The following is a 21,933-nucleotide window of genomic DNA, read 5'->3' as shown; positions in this document are numbered from 1 at the left end:
TTGAAATCAAAATAAACACTGCCTGAATTCTCCATGTGCCAAAAGGCTGCAGGACATTTATTGAAACATGACAATAAAACAACGTTACACGTTTAGTAGCAGCTTTGGGAAAATAAAACACCCCTCCCACCCCTTGAGAATTGGTCTATGTTAAGAAACTGGCTTCTCCGAGGCCTCCTTCGTCATTAGCCTTCAGAGAGCACCTCCATTTTCCACAGCAACACGGAGGATACAGAATCCGTGAATAGTCCCGAAGAGGAGCTAGTGTGTTTTCACTCAGACACCGCCCCTAGTCAAAAAATGTTTATTCCAAACAAAAACACTGTAACACTATGAAAATTTGACAAAAGCAGAGCCTTAGCTGTGTCCCCAGTGGAGCAGAGCCTCGGAAAAGTCTTTACTTGCTCTTTGCGGGCTTCTCAGTCTTCTTAGGCAGGAGAACAGCCTGGATGTTGGGAAGCACACCGCCTTGGGCAATGGTCACACCTCCCAGCAGCTTGTTGAGTTCCTCGTCGTTTCGTACGGCCAGTTGAAGATGCCTGGGGATGATCCTGGTTTTCTTGTTGTCTCTGGCAGCATTGCCTGCTAGCTCCAGAATCTCGGCTGTGAGATATTCCAACACAGCCGCCAGATACACAGGAGCCCCGGCTCCGACTCTTTCCGCATAATTGCCCTTACGCAGTAGCCTGTGGACTCGACCTACTGGGAACTGCAGGCCAGCACGAGAGGAGCGAGACTTGGCCTTAGCCCTGGCTTTACCTCCGGTTTTTCCTCTGCCAGACATGTTAGTGGGTGTGTAGTTGTATTAAAATGCCGAACACAAACAAAGGTGACAATAACAACCACACCGTTTTTACGTCATAGAAATCCAAGCGAAAATTTATATAAACCACATGTCCTTCTCTGATTGGTGGATCGAATCCGAAACAAATGCACCAATAGAGAGCGCGTTTTGTTTCACCGTACGTCCTCTGATTCAAATCACACCAATCCCAAAGCAGAAATGGCACACACAAATTTACAAAGCCATGTTATATATACAGGCAGTGCAATGGGGCGTTATCAATCTAAAATGGTTCCCCATTCTGTTTTAGCTTGTAAAACAAAACAATAATGCCAACTCAAAGTAGCCCATCTTACAAATAGAATTATATATATAAAAACAAGGACAATATACTAAATCCTGAGTCCTTAAAATTGTGTGTATAAAATTGAATTATGCTTTAAATTGTTGTAAGAGTGAAATACGGAAAACCAATAAATAATTTGGTAGAATTGAACTATTAGGAACTCCAGGTAGTGCAATCAGACCCACGTACGTGTGGCTTGCTAAATTTCTTAGTAGACATCTGACATCTGTTGCCTGGTAACATTTATATTCCGCATTTAGAAAGTGTTTTTTAGCAGTAACTGAGGACATCAGGACGGGCAGCAGACATTATTATTATAAAAAAGTATAATAAGGACAAAAACAGAAGAAAAAAAAGGTTGATCACTAAAATATTTACAATGCCCTGTTGTATGCAAAGATAATAATGCTGTGGGTTATTTCATTGATTTTTTTTATTCCTTTGAAACCCCCTGTAAAGGTTATACTTTATTTGCACCGAATGACCGTTCCAATCTGTACGGTATGCCTGCAAGTAGTGGAAATTGGCGACACCCAGTGGCAACAATATAAATGAAATTAAAATGTAATTGTAATCCTCTTATTGATGACTACAATGAATAATTCAGTGTAAATTAGTCTATGTGGTGACTGTGTTTGTGTGTGTGTGTTCATATGGATTTATTTGAGGCACATTACAGTTCATTATGATCAGAGCAAAACAGTGGTGGGTAATCGAAATCTTTAATGAACTTTCTACCTACTGTATGTGGGGACTTGCACAAAGAGAACAGCTGAAATAATAAAAATAATGTAAAGATCATAGTAAAACCATACACATTGGCTCAAACTCTAGCATCCGTTATTATTCATATTTACAAAGTATAAAAATAAACACTGTCACAACAAAACAGATCCGGTTACTGAGACGCTCAGTGAAAAGAAGCTGCTTTCAGTTACTAAAAAGTTGCACCCTGAGGTAATGAGGACATGAATCAAAGGGTGAAGAACAGACTGAGTCAGATTCAAGTTCAAAGTGTTCCAGTGTTAGAGTTTCCTAGTGGTTTCCTAGTGTTTCCTAGTTTCCTAGTAGCTTCACATGATTCATCATTCATCCCTCATAGTGTGATGCAAAAGTCACTTGTACCTATGATGCTGATGGCTATTGTAAACTTAAGTAAGAGTTCTGGAAAGGGCATAAAAATACAATGTATTATTATGATTATGAGATCTCCAGCCACCACCATGATTCTAAAAAAAGATTAAGTGGCCTAAGATGACTGAATGATTCAAAGTATAAAAAAATGGTTTAGTGGCTGGTCCAGGATATCATTTTAAAAAGTGCCCTGCAGCTAACAAGCCACTTGGATCCACTCATGGCTGCTGAATGGGAAAAAGCACCAGCACGACACCTTCTCAATGCTGGGCTCAGTGTAAGCTCATCCCCAGTCCATTGTTAAGAGAGGGCTTCAGGGTTCGTGCAGGGGGATCTGTGTGTGGGGGGATGATGGTTCAGGTGACAATAATGTAGGAGGTTTTGTTTGGAAGGTCTCTCTCCCCTCTCTCTCTCTCCCTCTCTCTCCCCTCCCTCTCTCCCCCTCTCTCTCCCTCCATCTCTAAGATGATGTGCAGAAGACCTCATTTCCCAACAATGACTGGTCGTCCATGGCAAAAGTAATGGAACCACTCGAAAACATGTAGGACGGTGAAGAGAAAAAAATAAAATAAATATTTAGAATTTTTGTTCATTTGAACATTAGCAGTCTGGCCATTTGGTTGATTAGTGTTTGTTTGGTTGACGAGTGAAGCCGTGTTCAAATCTATTAGAATGACATCAGACTGTTAGAGACAAACACGTCTATTTCACAGTATTTCCAGACCCCATGAAAACGTGAGTCAAACGACACAGAATTTCTGGCTGCGCTCCAAATGTCATGACGTGATTTTTAGTTGATGTCATTGCAAACGTGACAGGTAAAATTAATGGACCACTTATTGTGGTGCTTCATGTTTCCAAAAACAGCCCTGATTGTTACCTGAGTGTCAGATGATCTCCTCCTAGGATCTCACCAGCTTGTGTTGCTCTTCCTCCACGGCCTCGTCTTCTCACCCTCTCTGAGAACCTCCTGTCATTGGCCTGAAAGGAGGACAGTATAAATGTCTGTCATGGAGGAGCTAGCAGACACAAACACAACACACTGAGGGAAAAAGGAGGGGAAGCTTCCACACAAGGTAGGCCACGCTCTCTTCACCCTACTGTGTACTTCATATTTTCAACAGTCTGAGGTTATTTCTTTGGGATCATTTTATCCCAGGTAAATTATGGTACAGCATGACTGCAGCTCTGGACAAGTGAACTTTTAGACGACTTGAAACCAGCGCAGACACTGAAAGGACAGAATGAATGACTTTAAAACAAGTTCTGTTTTCCTGAGCAGTGTAACTGGTAACTTCATCATAAAGTACATTTTTCTGGTACTCATTCTTAAATAAGGTGCAATACATCAGTTGACCACTGTAAAGATATTTAATTAATACTAAAATTCAAAGTATAACTATATGCAACAAACAGCTGTATGTTTGATCATATTTCTATTAAGATTTGAAAAAAATGTTGGAAAAAAATAAAAGTACTTTAAGTACTACAACCTCCAAAAAAAGAGTATTGTTGTTGTTTGGCATAATATGCAAGATATTTTTCTTCTATAATGTTTTTGTGGATTATCTATTCTATATAATATGTATAGACATGCTATTTATATAATATTAATATGCTAACAAATAATTAAGTTATAATCCCTACAGTTTTCCATCAGTTATGACACATTTTATTATTATTATTATTATTATTATTATTATTATTATTATTATTATTATTATTATTATTATTATTATTATTATTATTATTATTATTATTATTATTATTATTATTATTATTGAGGTTGTAGTTGATACTACTGCTTCTAATAATAATAATAATTTTTAAATCGGAAAGTAATTAAAATATGCTGCAACAGCTATCAGTTTTACAGAAACTTCCTAACACTCTAATCCTAACTAATCCTGGAGACTAAACTAATATAAAGAGACAAGTCAGTACTTCCCAGCATGCCCACATTTAAACCTATATTTAGCTTAAATAAGTATTAACTGGACTGAAATGTTGGGACAAGCCGGTGTAGACAGTTGGGTTTTTTCCAGTTTCATGTGACCTGCTATAAAGGGAAGAGCGCGAGACTCTGTCTTTCTTGTTTGTCCCTGTAGTGTTAGGACAATGTGGATGGTCCTTCTTACCTATCAGCTTGCCAGTTTTTCTCTCACGTACGCTCAAAATGGTTGCAGTGGAGAGCCCACCTTCAGGAGTCCAGGTCAGTGCCAACACTGTGTAAAAAGATACAGAATACAAAATAATAGAAATATCTATTATTCACTCTAGGTTTATACCAGTTTACAGGAGTCATCTAGTATTAGATATTTGACATATTTACATTCAACATGACATTTTAATTTGATAATTCCCATCCAAGTCCTCAGAATGATGCTGTACTTAGTACTACATCAATACATAGTCAAAGATAATTATTTGGTTTTAGTAGTAGCAGCTCAGTGTTTTATTCTAATTTGTGATGATGATGAAAACATGTTTTATGGGTTGTTCACTGGTTAAAAACCTGCCAGATGATAAACTTCTTAACTTATTGTAGCCGCTGCTATGTTCCATATCCTGAAAGCTAAATTAGCTTCTTTTTCTTCTTCTTCTTCATCTTTGTCTCACTCAGCCAATTCGGACATCGATGTCTCATGTGGAGCCCAAACAATAGACATCAGCATCCTGATGTGCCCCATTTACTTTAATGGCTACAATGAGTCCATGCTGGCCTTCAACTCAGAACACTCCAAACCGGAGTGTCACGGTGTGGCTGACTGGACGGTGGACCCTCCTGTTGTCAGATTCAACTTCTCAATCACAGAGGAGGGCATCAATAGCTGCTCCAGTTCACTGACAGTAAGTGGAGACACACACACACTAACACAAAAGTGTTTTTTTTTTACCCACCAAACCTCTCACACTTCTTCTTCAAAGGTCTACAAAGAACAGGGAACAGGGTTGTTTTCAGAATTCTCCACTGTTGAGTTTGTCAACATCTCTGGGATGCTCTGCTCAGAGGACCCGCACGGAGGCGCTATCACCTACCACCAGGAGGTGATGTACAGGTTCTCATGCCGCTACGCTCTACAGTACCTTATCAACAATACACAGATGAGTGTGTAAGTGACCCTTTGAATATTGATACAAATGTTTCCACTATAGAACGTGGGTCTCTGTGTTTCTATGACGTGACCTCTTTTGTCAAAAAGTCATCTATCAGTAGAATCCCTTTTGTTACTGGTAAACAATTAAAATCCAGAGTATAGGACTGTGGATCAATGTGAATGAAGTAGTACAGTGAAGTACAGAACAGTAGAATAATAACCATAGAAAACCCAGCATAACCAGTAAAGCTGTGAGCAGAGTACAACATAGTATAGTATAGTATAGTATAGTATAGTACAGTATAGTACAGTAGAGTACAGTAGAGTAGAGTAGAGTAGAGTACAGTAAGATACAGTAAAATACAATACATTAGTACAGTACATTAATATTTGAGTAATCGTTGAGGCTTCTGTCCTTTGAAACCCAAACAAAATATTGTTTATACCTAAAGAAATATCACATTACCATATTTAGTTATAGGTTTAATGGGCCAACAGTGCGCTCACAGGTGTGTGTTACCTGTGAGTTTAGTTTCAGACAGGTGTTGTTTCCTAGTGTATCGAGTGAGTAATGACCTGGTTGTTGATGACTTGGGTGGTGCCTGCACTAAATTCCAGCTGTTGATGGAAACCCTCCCCCCCACCTCCCCACCTCTCCCCTCTCCACAGGTCTGGGGTCAACCTGGCGATCAGAGAAAACAACGGCAGTTTCATCAGCACACTCAGCATGCAACTGTATGAGGTGAAACAGTGGGGGTGTCATCTTTAAGACCTCTGGTCCAACTCCAAGCTCTAATATTACCGTATTTTATCTGGATTATAAGTTGCTCCATAGTATAAATCCCACCAGCCTATGGATTAAAAGAATTGCGACTTACAGAAGTAGCAGATACTGGTACACAAGCCTAGAGTGCCCTCTAGCGGCTGTCAGTGTGAAAATAACAAACGTGAAATTTCCAGTGGTACATGAGTAGTAGATACTGGAAATTATTCTGAGATCATGGGACTATCAATTTTGACAAGTTCCCAAATGTTACTGGCTAAAATGCAGCCCCAAAACATTACAGAGCTGAGACACTGGCAATATCAAACTGTACAACACCAGAAGGAGATCATAATACAGAAGCTAGTTGTTAAACAAACAAGGAGTTTGTAAAAATGGACTCTTGTCTCTCTCTGTTACTGATCTTAACGCCAAAATAGAAGTGACTGGGTCCTCAGTGCCTTTAATGACCACTAGGGGCTGTTAACACTGTTTTGTACTTGAAGCTACAGGTAACAGAGCCTTCAGTAAACTTTAATAGTCTTATACAAACTCTTTGGAGATCAAATGTTTGTCTCAGTCGTTCGCTTCAGGCACAAGTTATAAACGAGTGTCACTTTCGTAAACTAAATTATTATATTATATAGACATTTGAATCTAGACATTTGAATCTGATGACTCTTAAAAAAGGGCTATTGGACTATTGTGTGGTCCAGACAGGCTTGCACCTATCAGAAACTGATAGTAGAAGTCAATATGTCGGTCTTTACTGAAGCCGTCCTTGTTCTCTCTTGTTTGATTGGCTGTGAAGGACAACAGCTACTCCTCCCTGCTACGAATCCCTCAACAGGGCCTGGAGCTAAAGACCAGGATCTTTGTGGAAGTGAGAGCATCAAACCTCAGCAACAGGTACGCTTTCATGCACTGAACTATAATTAGCATCGTTTTCTGCCACTAAATCCTCACTCAAAATGACTTTGTAAAAACACACACACACACACATATATATGTATATGTATATTTGGCTCTAACTGTTTGTTCTTAAAATGTCTTACTGCAGGTTCAACGTACTCTTGGATCGCTGCTACGCCACAACCTCCCCTTTCCTCATTGAAACCAATATCTATGATCTCTTTGTTGGGTAAGAAATCACACCACAGAGACCATTAACTATTAGACTTTTCTCCTTCTCTGTTTCTTTATAATTGTATTTATTTGTATTACCAGAGTAAATAATGAAGGTAACTCCAGTATAGTGCTGCCTGAGTGGTGGCTCGTAGCATCAGCTCTGCACAGTTTTTCGTGTGTTTTTTATTCTTACCTTTGCTTTTATCTTTTTTACCTCTGTCCCTTTGTTGATGCAGTGGGACCATTTATCCAATAAGAGATCAATCTAATCTAATCCAATCTAGTGTAATCTAGTGTAATCTACTCTTGACTAGTCTAGTCCAGTCTAGTCCAGGCAAGTTCAATCCAACGTAACGTAAGGTAAAGTGAGGTAATGTAACATAAGATAACATGACATAATGTAATATATTATCCATATATTCATTCACATATATATATGTGTAATGTTTATATTGGGAAAAAAAACAGACATTCATGAAATGTAGGAAAGAAAATAGGTGGAATTGAAAAAAACGTTTTCCATTTTCTTTGCCTGACAATGTGTCCCACTTAACGGCAGACTTTACATTGTACTTTTATTTAGTCTAGTGTTTATTTTTCATTAATGTGTAATTATTTTTTATAGTTTTTGTACACGGTGCTAATTTTCACAAACTTCCGTCCTCTGCAGCTGTCACCGCGATGGTCAGACGGTGATAGCCAGAAATGGAGTACACCAGGAAGCTCGCTTCTCATTTGAGGCTTTTCGCTTTGTGGACAACACAACCGCTGTCCTCTCCACCTACTACGTCCACTGTGCCACCAGACTGTGCGTGAATGCCATCTGCCCCAGCCTCATACAGGTCAGCCAACGACACTCACCAGAGACTGACTGACTGACGACCAGTCACTTACCCATACTGTACCACCAGGGCAACAACTTTTCTTTTCCCACACCAGCACTCCACTGCCGTCCGTTGCATACAATAAGTTATTTTCAACATGAAAACTAAACCTATGTAAATAACATCATTCCTCCTACACACAGAGGTGTGGCCTACCCTGGAGGAGACGCAGGGCCACTGATGACGGGGACACCACAGTGAGTGACTCCACCACCGTCACTTCAGGCCGCATCGTCATCCGCTTAGACAACGGTGAGAAAATGAAAAAGACTGAATGTTGTATTTGTCAAATCACATTTGTTACACTCTGAGTCTACCTTTGCTCATGACTGTGTGTGTCTGTTTGTTGTCTTCTTACAGATTTATTATCAGGATTACAAGGTGAGTGAAAACACTATCAACATGAGCTTATTCTAATAAGGTTCCTAATCATTCCTTCCAAATCAAGATCTATTCATTTTTGTACTAGTAATCATGATCATATAATCACATGATTTTCCCCCTAACAACCTCACACTGACTAAACCACACTTCCCTTCACAGGCCACCAAAAGACTCATCAGACTGTGGTGGTGGTTTCAGTCATTGCCGGCATCATCGGCGCCATCTGTCTTACTCTCGCAGCCTTTGTCTTCTACCAAAACTACAACTCCAGAAGAATTTTAAACAACACAATTCTGGACCCACGAGAATGACACGGCGAGTCAATACGACCTCATAAGAACAGTGACCTGTTTCCTCTGGTATGTTCTACCTTGTACAGTAACATGGGAGCCAAAAATGAACACAAAGTTCAGAGGTCATCTGCCTTTTTGTTTTCATTCTTGGCGTCATTATATTGAATATAATACCGCTTTATTAAAATAAGACAGTAAGAAGAATGTCCTGTGTCTCCTATTGTCGTGACTTTGACCCTAATGTCTTTATTCAGCCGTGTGAAGAACATATTCTAAGTAAAGAGGACAAGGTGTGAAACAGTAGATGTACTATTGGGGCTTTTGCCGTGGTATAAAGTACATTATGCCCTGGAGGAAGTCTTGTTCCCTTTAAGAAACACTATCACTCCTGCATTCATAACCATAGGAATATAAGCCTGCATGCACTCTTGGGTCATTCACTGTCTATAATGTAGAATAGAGTTAAGGGTAAAAAGGTTTGAGGGCTCTTTTCTAAGGTAACGCAGGTCAGGGTGTTTTCCCCTTTCCTCTCTAGCTTTAGACATTTTTGTAATTCTGTTGCTAATAAATGTGTTTTATAAAATGGTATGGTGGTTTATGATTTATGGTTAATATCTTTAAAATGTCACATAAAGTTAGAGCTGGATTTATCTTGGCTGACCTAAAGGCTACTGTGTATGAATTGCTGTTCAGAAGGTAGATATTCATACACAGACGGAGTGTTTTTTTTAAGTATCTGATCAGCTGATGCTGTTGATTCCAGTTGTGGTCTCAGTTGGTTTGGGCCCCAAGACAACTATAACCTCAATGAGATAGGAGCAAACACACACAAACTTTGTTAATTTTCTCTGGCACCCAGAGAAAATTAGTGCTCGAGGGTGAGTTACTATCTTAGTTATTAGTTAAAGACAAAAGCAATGATGGTAATAGCAAGGATGGTCAAAGTTTTACAATACAATATCACTAAAAAGTTATAATTCACTTCAAAGATAGTAAAAGTTATGAAAAGAACATGGTGGAAGAGAGCGTTCTGAACTGTAAATACTGTACAGTTAGAAAGACGGGTGTGTGTGTGTGTTAGTGTGACGATGGAAAAACAATGCTGAGCACTACTTGGTGAGAAATCAATCCTGCAAACAAGGAAAGACTGTTGCCAGTGAAAGACAATCAACAACATTTACGTCTCAGTCACCTGGGAAGGAGACATACTGAAGACAAGGTATGGACACCGAAACGACCACGCCCCCCTTCCGTATGTGTCTACCTTCTAGAGGCCACTGACCCAAAAAATAATAAAGCAGTAGACTGAGGAAGGAAATGATAAAGGCTGATTTAGGAAGATAAAATGTTGAATAGTAAGTATGCAGAGGAGCCATGACAGAACTTGATATAGCTACTGTAGTAGTATGTGAATATGCAAAGATATTGTTTAGTTGAAGTGTTTAATAAATGAACATATTTAAAAACAAAATCTTTTTATTTAACAGTTTAGAAACATCATTGTTTGTGTTCTATTTCTGGCGTTCTTTGATAGAGGTTTCCCGAAATAATAAACAAAAATTCAAATCATCCAGGTTGCCTTTACACCTCATTCAAACAGCGCGTGCTATCTACTGGGCTAGAGCTTGATCAACAGAGCTGTTGAAGAACATCTCTCAGTAAACACATGTGATGCTTAGTAGCTCTCAACATTTTCATTACAGTTTCATTACAGTCACTGAAAACGTCCTTAAAGGCTGAACTGGGATCAGTAGAAAAACCATGTTGGTTGCACATGGACCAAAAGAACGACAGCTTACAACAGATGAGAAGAAGCGGTTCAAATTTACATCGGCAACTCCTGCTATTACGATTCTATACAACCAGTTCTGGACTCTGAAGGGAGCACCATCAGTAGTCCTGGTCTAAACTGGACAGTTGGACCTTGTGCGTGTGCGTTCATGCTGCGTACATGTACCACAGGACTTCAGCTGCTGTAGAAACCAATGTTTCTGTGACACTTAACCCACTGAATGTAAATCTCACATTCACAGCCACTGTTTATGCTCCAGACCCAAATAAACCAACCATAATTAATATCCACAACACTGTGTCGACAATGTTAAAAAAACAAAACTGTAAAATCCCACCAATCTCTGTAGGAGACGAGCACCTCACCCACATGTTACAGGGAAGTATTTGATGCCACAACCGTCCATGAGATTAGAAGTATGAAATTTAGGGATTTTGTTGGTGATATTTTAATAAAACAAGACTTGACCTAGGCTGGGCTTTTTTTTTTTTTTTTTTTTTAATGTTATGGCTTTTGTAAGAGTTAAAAGTTTGACAAATTATTTTCATGGTAAATACACCAGAATGACAGGCTCAGTAGATCAAGAGTTAGTCATGGTTGTGACAGCAGTTTGAGGACGTCAAACAGAACATTTCATAAATCAGATTAATGAAATTAATGTAACATAGACCTACATTGTTGTGCCAAAATTTTAGATCTTAGTGAGTACATTTATTACACCTTTTTGCAGACCTTTTAAGTATGCATTTTCTAAGTATTAAAAGTAAATGTAGAGAAAAGCTCATTACCAACAACATTAAATGGTTTAAGTTTACTAATGAATCATTTTTAATAATTTGAAGTATGAATTTGAATGTGGTTTTAAGCCACCTCCCCTGAAGGTGTCACAGTTGAGGCCCCTTTCCCGTATCTGAGCGTCCAATATTTGTTGTATTGAGTATTTTTTTTTAGATAATAAAGAAATGTGCTTTTGCCCTCAGGAGTTTTTGATTCTCTATATTTAGTTTAAATACTTGACAGCAAAAAAAAAGCTGCAAAAAGAGAATTTATGGTAAATAAATGTATGCATCCCTCTGAAACTTTGCACAGTACTGCAGGTTAATTAAATTATTTTATTTGGTTGGGACTCCGTAAAGAAAAACAATATTTTGGGGTTTAAAAAAAAAACCAAGAAGACTGAAGAAGACAATAGTGAACTTAATCTGATACCACAAAATGTTAAACTCAGGAGGAGCAAACAGGAGGAGCAAACAGTGAGAAGAAGAGAGAAGCATCAGGGACAGCGCCCTCTCTGGCCTCATGTCTACTGTAACGACACCACAACTGCACTGAGATTTCTTGTATAATTGCTGGTGAGGGGATCTCGGTTGTGAACAGGAATTATGTCTGGACTTCAATTTTTGCCAAAGCACACATTATCAGAACTCAGTTTTATTTCACTGGTTCTTTTGCAAAGAGCAGGAGGTGTCCGTCCTCCACAGAATCCATTAGAGAGGGACGAGGTGAAGGAGACCAAGTGATGAACGTGATCATCATCCATTAAAACTCCAGGCTGTTCCAACAAAAGAACTCAAACAGAAAAAGAAAAAAAACTGAGAAGAGAACATGATGCTAAAGTTGAACATTTTTACACTGTCAATAAATATAGTGATCCCCCCCCCGAATCCCAGTTGTTATAATTCATCTCCTCTGTGGGTTTCTGAGTGGGTCTCCTCCTTTGCTCCTGAAATGATGAGAGAGGGAAAATAAATCTGATAACTTGTGGGGTTTACACAATTTACACAACAAAGAAAACTCAGAGGAAAAGACGACCATGATCAGAGCTGTGGTAAAAACTGTCATAAAAGAGAAAATTAGTATGAAGAGATTTAGCTGACTGCTTAAACATTTATTTTTGGTACAAACCAACCTAATACAACGTAGCTGTACTTGAAAAAATACATCATAAATAATCAAGAATATCATAATTATTACAACGTGAGGTTTATTTGCTCTAAACAATCACATATGAAAACACTACATTCGTACATACTCGTTCATTTCGTTCACTGATATTAGGACCAACAGTTTCAGTCATTTCACCACTTTTAGCAGTTATCCCTTTTTAATTCTGTGCTTTTAAATTAAAAACAATTTACTTCATACACACACAATTAAGTGCATAAACTGAGCTTTTATACGGTTTTAAAAATTAAAAACATAAAAAAAAAACTTTGAGCTGATTTCTGAGTTCATAGTGCAAATAAACCTGTGCCTAATATTTTCACCCCTGTCTAAAGCTCTCCAGCGTTATCAGATTTGGGTTTGGCAGACCGACCTGTAGCTGTCTTTTCTTCCGAGGTTTGTGATTCATTGTCAGAATTTGTTTGTGGAGTGCTTTCTTCTGTGGGCGGGGCTTTGCCTGGTTGCGCCTCCTCTGTTTCTGGATGTGGAGAAAAAAAAGAACATTGTTTATTATTTCATCCTCATAAAAGGTTCTGATTTTTAACCCACAGTGGAAGAACTTGCGTGCATCGTGCCATTGACCCTTTGACCCACCGCTCTTGTCGTCTGTGTTCTCCTCTGCAGGAGGGATGACTTTCTCCTCCGCCGTTTCATTGGCCTTGCTGCTCTTCTCAGAGCTTGTGCTGTTCTTGGCCTTGGGTTTAACCTTGGGCTTGGCAAACTTGGCTTTGTTGAGCAGGTAGTTGACTTCCCGATCCAGCAGCGCCAGCTTGGACTCGATGTCTTTGGACAGCAGGACTGGACGCTCTTTTGGTGAGCGTTTCTCCTGCTGCGCTACTGTTTCATTCTTCCACGTCTGGAGGAAACAGAAAATGTGGGTTGATGAGATCGGTGTGGTTTTCTGTTAGCATTCTCAAGTTTTATCAGAGATATTTTGGAGACTCCAAGGAAGTTCTCAATTATCAACCATAATTGCTTAAAGTGAACACTGTGAAGTTTCAGTTACATCTAGCACGCAAAGTAGTACGGTGTGTCTGTGGGAGAACATAAATGTAACCGCGGTTAATATTTAAACCTCAAGGCTATTTGTTCTATTTCTTTACTCAAACATGAGGATCTCGCATGACTGCCTCCACAGAACAGACCTGCCATTTACATATTACTTAGTGTAAAGGAACAATGATCACAGTAAAGTTTGTTTTATTTTCACATCTGTCAATGCAAATTTAGATATATAATAAGTGTCTTTGTTAAGAAAAGCATAAAATAAAGTGTTTATGACTAAGAAGAGAAGATATCAAACCTAATCCAAATACTCATTTTTTACCTTTTAAAAGTCAAGAACAACATCTAACTATAATGGTTTACAGGTTACATGTGGGAAACATCAAACATTTTTTCAAACATTAGCTCACCCTCTTCACGAAACATATCCAGGCCTAAAAGCATGACACAGTCGCCATCATGTGGGGACTTTGTGAATAGCAGCATACATTCAGCATACAGTACTGTATTCTTAGTACCTACCGAGGTCTCGTTGATGACTTTTTCTAACATGTTCAGCTCCACTTCAGTGAAGATCTGGTCGTCCTCTGGAATCAGCTTTGCGCTCCTTTAAAAGAAGACCAAACAGCTGGATTCAAACGCGGCCATCATTTATCAAATACAGTCAGTGCTACGGCACTGAGGAAGCAGAATGATATCTGAAGGACTTCACATCAAATGACACCTTTGACTTCACAACCCTTCCCTTTCATCCCTTACCTAAGGAAGAAGCTGGAGGTGTTGAGCATGCTCTCCAGAGCGGCCAGGCGATCCGGCCACTTACTCCGCTCCTCCACCCTGAAGAACATGTCCTTGCAGAGGGCCTTCAGCTGCGACAGCTTCTCTCTGAGCTGCTTAGTGGTGGCCGAGTAACCCTCCTCATCCATCCACTCTGATGCCTCCTTTAGCTTTGCAACAATCTCCTCCTTCTCCTCTTCCGACACCACCACCTGGTAATCATCCTGGTACAGCTTGTCCTGAGGAGGCAATGTTATGTGGTTGTGATATGGTTTTAAAGTTTGGGTCATTTTATACAACAAATACTGACATGCACTTAGGTCTACATTGTAATTCCTTCATAGTGGCTTCTCTAACATAAACAAAAAAAAGTAAAAAGAACTTCTGTTGTTTACCTGGGTCTCAAAGATAAATGCCTCCAGGGTGTTGAGGGCCTTTTCTCTTTCATGTTTGGCCAAATCCCTGTCTGTTAAATCCTGTAACCTGAAAGTACAGATTTGTTATTTAGACCACAAATTCACAAAACTAATTAAAACAAATGTACAAGAAAAAAATTAAAGGCTACTTTACTTCTTCTTTGAGGAAACAATGTCATCTGGTGTGGGATCAAAGATGTCGTTGATGTTCAGTTCTACGGTGATGTCTTCAGAGATCTTTGTCCTTTTCTGTGGTTTTGCCTTCTCTGTGTCCTTCTCTGCATCAGTGCTTTCACTTTTCTCTGCATCCTTGTCCTCCTTAATAATGAAAAATTATGTTGACTTTCTGTATCACATTTGTTTGCGTTTGCTGAAAAAGTTTCTCGAGAGATGTGTCAGATCTTACTTTAGTGTCGGTCTTAGAGCCTGCCTCTTCTGTCTGTTCCTGGCCTTTCTCTTCAGTCTTTTCACCATCTTCCGACTCATCCTGTTTCTCTTTGGCAGCCTCTTCTTTCGGGGCCTCATCCTTGTCATCTTTCCCTGACTCTAGAGGCACTTCCTCCTCATCCTGGATGTAAAAGAAAAATTCAACATCAGCATTTTCAGTCCATTGTGGAAACAACATCAAGAAATAATTCAGAAATTGTATATAGTTGTTAAAATGGACCATGCTGCTTTTACCTGTACAGGCTCCGTTACATTGGGATCTGGTTCTGATGATCCTCCTCCGAACAAGGTGGAAATGGTGTTTCCAAGTTCTAGAACAGGTGGACAGAAAAATATTAGTAGATTCATCATAGATATGCAAAATGACACAGAAAATGGACAGATAGTTGAATCATTAACAGAATAAAAATTGCAAATGCACTATATCTGAACATACTTGTTAATGTTGATTCCTCTTCCTTCTCCTCCACAATTGTTTCGAACACAGACTCCACCTGTGAATAAATAATTAATTAACTATTAAGTGTGAATACGGTGAAAGTATTTTTAAATTATTATATATATATATACATATATATATATATAAAAAATGTATTATTTTCAGGTTTCTCCTGCAGAAGACACTTTTTTGGATATTTTTGGCGTTATATGCACAGGACAAACCAAATGAAAAACAGGCATTTGGGATCTGAAACTAAATGAAACGAACCCGGTCCAGCAGAAGCACTCCACTTTCATCCATGTTGAAATGGGCTTTGATGCCCTTTGACTCAGCATCTGTGTGTTTCAGGAAACTGCTGCCCACACCAGACAGTTTGACTGTGGTCAGGTTCAAAGAGCCAAACACGCTGCAACAACAACACCACCACCATAGTCAGGAGAGAACATCAGGCATTCAAAAGAACATGTTGGTTAAGTCGACATCACAATGAAAACCAGTCAAAAGAGACATTACCGAAATTAGTTATTAAATCACATCATTTTAACAGGTTTTTATTATGGGTTGTTAAAGCACCATCACAAAAACTGTCTCCTCAACCAAAATGAGCAGTTTTCACACCTGAGGTCTTCCTGACTCAGGAAGCTGAGGTCTCCGTAGTTGATGTTGAAAGTAAAGTCGTCAGTGTAGCGGTTGAATGTGATGACTTTGCGCTGTGGGTAGGGCGCCATCCTCTGGAAGAGGATACGTTTGTTGTGTTTCAGGCTTTTGACGCCATCTTCCTCCATCTCGCGATTAAACTCCACCTTATGGAATTAAAATACATATATTTATCATAATGTAAACATTTTAAAGACACATTATTTAAATAATTAAAACAAATAACTGCCAAAAAAGCACAAAAGAGCTATAAAAATGCCTAAATTGACATTTAATCGAGCAGGTAGAAAAAAAAATAGAAACTGAAGTTGACTGTAGGTTCAGCTTGTTGACATTATTTCATCTAGTGCTTTAATGGTAACTTGGCCCAAATTTGATTTGCAAATGAACCTCTAAGCATATGATAAACCACTGGAAATACACATCATTGAACACACAAAAGGAATGCAGGGCAGACACACAGTACCACAGGAAGAAGATGGATTTCCTGTTAAAGCTTTTCTAGTCATTTATCTTTGCGTAGCGGTTATTGGTATCATCTGAAATCAGTTAATGACATGCACCGACCTGAATAGGGAAAACAGCTGCATCTCTGACCAGAAAGGGTTTGACTTTGAAAGCCTTGCTGAGAGCAGCAGCCTGGTAGACGGCGCCCATGGCTGCTGCCTCGTCAGCGTTGATGTTCTTTGCCAGCTCCTCTCTGTGAGGAAAGAAGACGTACAATCAAACTGGAGTTAACACAAACCAAACTAAAATAAATTCCAATAACCATTTATGGATAATGAGTGAATAACTATTAATATGAGTACGAGAAAAAAACATTAAGTATTCTTAATCTGGAGAAGCGTGTGTGGTTGACACTTACTTGCCCACAGCTTTGAGAAGCACTTCCTGAACTTTGGGGACACGAGTGGCGCCGCCAACCAAAATCACCTGCTCTATTTCATCCTGTTGACAACGATTGTAGTTTATAGTTTACAGCAATACAACATTTAGGATTTACATTTTCCATTTAACTAGAACAACATACACTAGTTCAAACTTAAAGGGAAAAAAGTGCAACTGACCAAGTTCATCTCTGCCACAGCGAGCGCGTCCTCCACAGGCCGAGGAACTCTTTGAAAGAGATCAGCACACAGCTCCTCAAACTCAGACCTGGTCACCTTGGATTTGAAGTCAATGTCATCCATCAAACCTTCCACCTGGAGATTGAAATTACACAGCTTTGGTACTGAGCCTTGAGAATGTTGCTGGTATTTTAAATCAGACCAATAACAGTGTTTTTGTTACCCTTATTTGGTGAAAATATTAATTTTACAAAAACAATAGCCTGGAGGATGTGAGGGTAAGGGTAAGTCAACAAGAGTCCTATGTACAGGGGTCCCCGCAGAAAAAGTTTAGGAACCACTGATTTGAATACATGTTCAGAAACATCTGATGTCTCTTACATGTCTGACAGTAGATTCTGTAGAAACTTATTTTTTTAATAATTTACTGGCACTCATTGTGTAATGCATCATTAATCAAAGGTGTAATATGCCCAGGTATATCTCAGAGTTGTGCAACTGCACCTTAAAGTGAGCAAAAGCTGAGTGTTTAGATTATAGATAGTGCACTTACCTGGGCCATGAAGTCCACATTTGCACTGAGTACCGTCTTGAGTCTTTGGGCTTCTTTGAGGAGTTTAGCCATGGCTCTGTGGTTCTCCCTCACATCTTTTTTGCTCTTCTTCTGAGCATTAAAGAGGTTGGCCAGATGGTCCCGGAGACGCAGGTCCATCTCAAATCCCCCAAGTCCACGATCAAAGCTAAAGCCACAAAAAATAAAATAAATAAGAGACGTGTTCGTTTTGTGGAGGCTAATCAGGCTTTTTAAGACTTACAGGGAACAAATACATAAACCCCCCATCTGTGAGTAACAAAAACAAGGCTAGTCAATAAATAAACACAAAGCAAATACAGTAGTACAGAAAATACAAACAAATTGATTTTGAATTGGTAGAATAAGCACACAATTATTACACCAGGCCAGGGGTCTATATTCAATGATATTCAAATGGGTGCAATGACGATGGTAAGAAGAGTGTCTGCTATTGTATGTGCCATAAATTGATGGAGCAATTATTATTACATGGTTCGGGAAGTCTGTATCAAACAAGTAGCTCTTGGTATTACTAAGTATCCTTGAAGTAGCTCTCAGTTTCAAAAAGGTTGGTGACCCCTTCACTAGGCTATGGAAACTACAGAGTAGTGTGGGGGGAATAATAAAGGTCTCAGAACCAATGCTTTTGAAACAATTAGTGTGGAGTCAGCCCGAGATGTAATACAATTTTAATGATTAGCAAACTTACCCAACACCACGGATCTGTAACTGGGGTTGGGTGCCAGAATCCTTGGTTTTGACTGTCTGATAAGTGACAATGGTGGCTGTGGTGCTGCCTGAGCCCATGTCATAAAACATCACATTCTGAAAGAAACCAGTTAAGACATGAGACTCACAGTCGCATACACAGACCGTGCATTACTCTGATTAATGCAACTACTTGTACACTACACAGAGCAGGACAACACTATAATGTCAACAGACTTGTTCTTAAGAGCATGCTGTTGTAAGAGAGATGCTGATCAAGCACCTTAGCTGTGTTATTGATATCTTTTCTCCTGAAGACCCCGTAGTTCAGGGCCACAGCTGTGTTGTCATTGATGAGCTGCAGGACCTTCAGGTCGGCCATCTGTGCAGCCTGCAGGACTGCTCTGCGTTCTGCCTGGTTGAAATAGGCTGGGACTGTGATCACTGCGTCTTTGATTGGTTGCTCTGAGAGATTAGAAAGAAGGAGAGGTTTTAGCTTTTATTTCACATGTTTATACTAACAGAATCACAACATAATGCATTCTTCTTTGAGCCAAACCAACCTGCAAAGTCCTGAGCCAGACCACGAGAATAATTGAGGACCATCCCAAGGAGCTCCTGTGGTGTGTACTGCAACTCCCTGAAATGAGATAAAATGCAATAAAAATCACTGATGATGAACTTTTTTTTCTTTCTGTTAGGATTAACATGGTATCCATACATGGTATTGCAAAGTAAAACAAATAATGTCCGGAATGCATATATTTGTAGTGAGATAATAAATAAAACTGTGAAAACATCCAGACTTACTCTGAGTTTTTAAAATACGTAGTTCCTCTGACTGAGTCCCTCTGCAGCTGGTGCTCCGGGAAGCGTTTCTGGTAGAGAGACACGTGGAGGTTCTCATGTTTTTTACCCAGCAGGCTTTGAAGATGCCTATAAACAGTTTTGGGGTTCTTCACGGACTGAAATATAGAAGACATCATTGGTAAATAAACAGCTTGTGTGAGATGGCCATCAGTGATTTAGTTGTATATTTAAGTTTACTGATGTACCTCACGTTACTTAAATATTTCATATTCAAGTTTCACCTACATCCGTAATGTTCTACTTTGTATAGTGAAGAAAAGTTCATACCACTCCAAGTGCATTGTCTCCAAAAAGTCTCTCAGTTTCCTTCAAACACACAGCCAAAGGGGTTTTCCTTCGTGACTCCCTTAAGACAAATAAGAAAAAATTTCATTTTGTGTTTGCTCATATATTGTAGCTCTATTCCTTAATATTTTCTAAAATCCCGAATCCAGGCAAGTATGTACAAGGCTGCACGATCAGTTACTCACTTGTTTAGAACAATCTCCATTGGCACACCTGGTTTTACTATTGCCATTTTCATCCACTCACTGCCCAGGTCAACTGACATGACAGCTACAGACACTTCAAATACAAAATACAAAACACAGACTTGACATGAAGCTCGGTAACACAGAAATTTTAACATAAAGACATGATTACACCATTTACATATTTGTCATCACAAGCATCCAGTTAAAAGAATGTGAGAAGAATGTAATGGCTTCATACCTGTTTGAAAAGGCAGCATTGCCACGACAAGGCAGAAGAGAGCAAAGAGCGGCAGCTTCCTCATCCCCATGATGACCTGGAAGAACAAAGAAAAAATACAATTTAATTTAACAGGAAATCAAATCACTTATCTGTTCATCTCTCTACCGGAGTACCAACTTCATCTTGATTTTGTTTTCTAAATTAAAACCAGTAATATATTAAAAGCAATAATACGAGCAACATATTATAAGCCCTGAGCAGCTGTGTTTTTTGCTTGATGTTTTGTTTAAATATTTTATAAATTATTTCTCACAACAACACTTCGATGCACAATTTTAAATTAGTTGAAAAACAAAAGGAAAGGAAGAATAAGAAAACGTGTTGTAAAGTCATGAAGTAGTTGTGAGAATTTGAATAAAATAATCTTCAATCTTCAATCTTTAAGAGTGGAGGTGAACTTCTCTACTGACGATAGTCAGAGACCATGTTTATCCGGGAAGGAGCTCAGACAATGGTTTGAGAATGAAGAGGTTGGTAAGTTTGTAGTCGTTAGACAACAGAAACTTGATGAATGAAAAAGAGTGATGTCTATTATTTGCTACAACTAACAACTGCTAAAATTATGAGAAAGTTGGATTTGCGTAAAAGGAACAAAAACTTTGCTCAGTCAAATGAAAGGAACCAGAACCATGTGCTGTAACTGGGGAGCTGGCACTTTTTTCTGCAGGTGTACAGGATTGAAATGAGATCAGGGGCTGAACGTCAGGCCATGAGAAAGTCAACACTGAATTAACAAGAAGATAAGAAAGATCCACGTTTGTCCACGTTTTAGTCTTTTAGACAGTTCTATAAAGTAAAGTAGAACTTTACCAGACCCAAGGTATCTCACAGCTCAGTAGTCCGTAGTCACTATGCTGTACTCTGCTCTTCAGGAGCTCTATTAAAATCTATTATCTTTTGTACCTGCTTATACATAATTGGTGGGTACAAAAGGTTGTGTTATCGACCATATCATGGCATCTTATCACTAGACTCTGACATATGCTGCACACTGTACCTTTTAGAGACAGCTGAGCAGAATGACACAACCGGATGTTGCCTTGTCTTCTCCCGGAGCAACGAATGCACCTGATACCTCCCACAAAGGTGAGGATACGTACAAACATGTGGCATTTTAAAGCAAACAATTGGAGCCTTTGATATGTGAACGTTTCTTAATATTACTGAAAAACCAAAGGCTAGCCCCATCCGGAGTTGTAAGGAAGAGAACAGCATGCACAAGCTACAAAGAAACATAGTCCAACGAAGACAGTGACGCATGAATGCAAGATGGATGCACAAACCGAACCCAACACGTTAAAATGTATGGTGTCCTGTACCGAAAAGTTTCAGGAACGTTGAGGTAGAGTCTAGAGTAGGTGTTCATAGGATGGGATTGCTGCTGCGTTCTTCAGTCCCACCGGTCGCTGCTTTACGTCTCTAAACTGGTTATCATTAATTTCCTTCGCAACTGGATAAGAAGCAGCGTCCGCGGCTCTTCCTGATCACAAGGCTTATAAAACAACATTAAGAGAATACCGGTAGAAGTTGACAGCCACTGTTAGCTAGCTCACTGTCACACAAGAGAAAGCATGACTGACAGCGTTGAAGCAGGAACTCACCTCTCGTCAGGCGGCACACGCTGAACAAAGTCGGGGGCCTTCAGCCGGACCGTGCCGGCCTCCTTG

At 39.3% G+C, this 21,933-nt stretch overlaps 3 protein-coding genes across 3 annotated transcripts in view; 1 reads left to right on the top strand and 2 right to left on the bottom strand.

The window, feature by feature from the left end:
* Window positions 1-22: 22 nt before the first annotated feature.
* h2ax1 (H2A.X variant histone family member 1) lies at window positions 23-875 on the bottom strand. The gene has a single exon (XM_008332612.3). It carries the CDS (start codon window positions 782-784, stop codon window positions 398-400), a length of 387 nt encoding a protein of 128 aa, XP_008330834.1. The 5' UTR covers window positions 785-875; the 3' UTR covers window positions 23-397.
* A 2,006-nt stretch (window positions 876-2,881) lies between these two features.
* LOC103395049 (zona pellucida-like domain-containing protein 1) lies at window positions 2,882-9,327 on the top strand. Its single transcript, XM_025065771.1, has 10 exons — window positions 2,882-3,340; window positions 4,373-4,476; window positions 4,888-5,377; window positions 6,032-6,104; window positions 6,937-7,034; window positions 7,186-7,266; window positions 7,924-8,095; window positions 8,281-8,389; window positions 8,498-8,518; window positions 8,681-9,327. Exons 2-10 carry the CDS (start codon window positions 4,383-4,385, stop codon window positions 8,830-8,832), a joined length of 1,290 nt encoding a protein of 429 aa, XP_024921539.1. The 5' UTR covers window positions 2,882-3,340; window positions 4,373-4,382; the 3' UTR covers window positions 8,833-9,327.
* A 945-nt stretch (window positions 9,328-10,272) lies between these two features.
* Window positions 10,273-21,933, bottom strand: part of hyou1 (hypoxia up-regulated 1) — an 11,998-nt gene continuing 337 nt past the window's right edge. The window contains exons 2-25 of the mRNA XM_008332606.2: window positions 21,868-21,926; window positions 20,225-20,300; window positions 19,984-20,077; window positions 19,781-19,859; window positions 19,454-19,608; window positions 19,207-19,283; window positions 18,927-19,108; window positions 18,645-18,760; window positions 17,915-18,101; window positions 17,362-17,496; window positions 17,160-17,242; window positions 16,862-16,994; window positions 16,256-16,440; window positions 15,905-16,043; window positions 15,632-15,689; window positions 15,430-15,506; window positions 15,155-15,316; window positions 14,903-15,066; window positions 14,728-14,815; window positions 14,315-14,571; window positions 14,078-14,162; window positions 13,145-13,406; window positions 12,924-13,028; window positions 10,273-12,329 (exon numbers count right to left, since the gene is read on the bottom strand). Coding sequence (XP_008330828.1) covers window positions 12,280-12,329; window positions 12,924-13,028; window positions 13,145-13,406; window positions 14,078-14,162; window positions 14,315-14,571; window positions 14,728-14,815; window positions 14,903-15,066; window positions 15,155-15,316; window positions 15,430-15,506; window positions 15,632-15,689; window positions 15,905-16,043; window positions 16,256-16,440; window positions 16,862-16,994; window positions 17,160-17,242; window positions 17,362-17,496; window positions 17,915-18,101; window positions 18,645-18,760; window positions 18,927-19,108; window positions 19,207-19,283; window positions 19,454-19,608; window positions 19,781-19,859; window positions 19,984-20,077; window positions 20,225-20,294 — 2,943 coding nt within the window. The 5' untranslated portion in view covers window positions 20,295-20,300; window positions 21,868-21,926 and the 3' untranslated portion in view covers window positions 10,273-12,279. The remainder of the gene's footprint in view (window positions 12,330-12,923; window positions 13,029-13,144; window positions 13,407-14,077; window positions 14,163-14,314; window positions 14,572-14,727; window positions 14,816-14,902; window positions 15,067-15,154; window positions 15,317-15,429; window positions 15,507-15,631; window positions 15,690-15,904; window positions 16,044-16,255; window positions 16,441-16,861; window positions 16,995-17,159; window positions 17,243-17,361; window positions 17,497-17,914; window positions 18,102-18,644; window positions 18,761-18,926; window positions 19,109-19,206; window positions 19,284-19,453; window positions 19,609-19,780; window positions 19,860-19,983; window positions 20,078-20,224; window positions 20,301-21,867; window positions 21,927-21,933) is intronic.

Source organism: Cynoglossus semilaevis, chromosome 19 (assembly GCF_000523025.1).
Source record: "Cynoglossus semilaevis isolate Cse_v1.0 chromosome 19, Cse_v1.0, whole genome shotgun sequence".
In the NCBI taxonomy this organism is placed as follows: Eukaryota; Metazoa; Chordata; class Actinopteri; order Pleuronectiformes; family Cynoglossidae; genus Cynoglossus; species Cynoglossus semilaevis.
This window is presented reverse-complemented; position numbering and strand designations above follow the sequence as displayed.

Coding starts and splice junctions, on each gene's coding strand:
- LOC103395049 (XM_025065771.1), top strand. CDS start 4,383: ATGTGGATGGTCCTTCTTACCTATCAGCTTGCCAGTTTTTCTCTCACG. Junction 6,105..6,936: donor TCAGCATGCAACTGTATGAG/GTGAAACAGTGG, acceptor TTGGCTGTGAAG/GACAACAGCTACTCCTCCCT. Junction 8,390..8,497: donor CGTCATCCGCTTAGACAACG/GTGAGAAAATGA, acceptor GTCTTCTTACAG/ATTTATTATCAGGATTACAA.
- h2ax1 (XM_008332612.3), bottom strand. CDS start 784: ATGTCTGGCAGAGGAAAAACCGGAGGTAAAGCCAGGGCTAAGGCCAAG.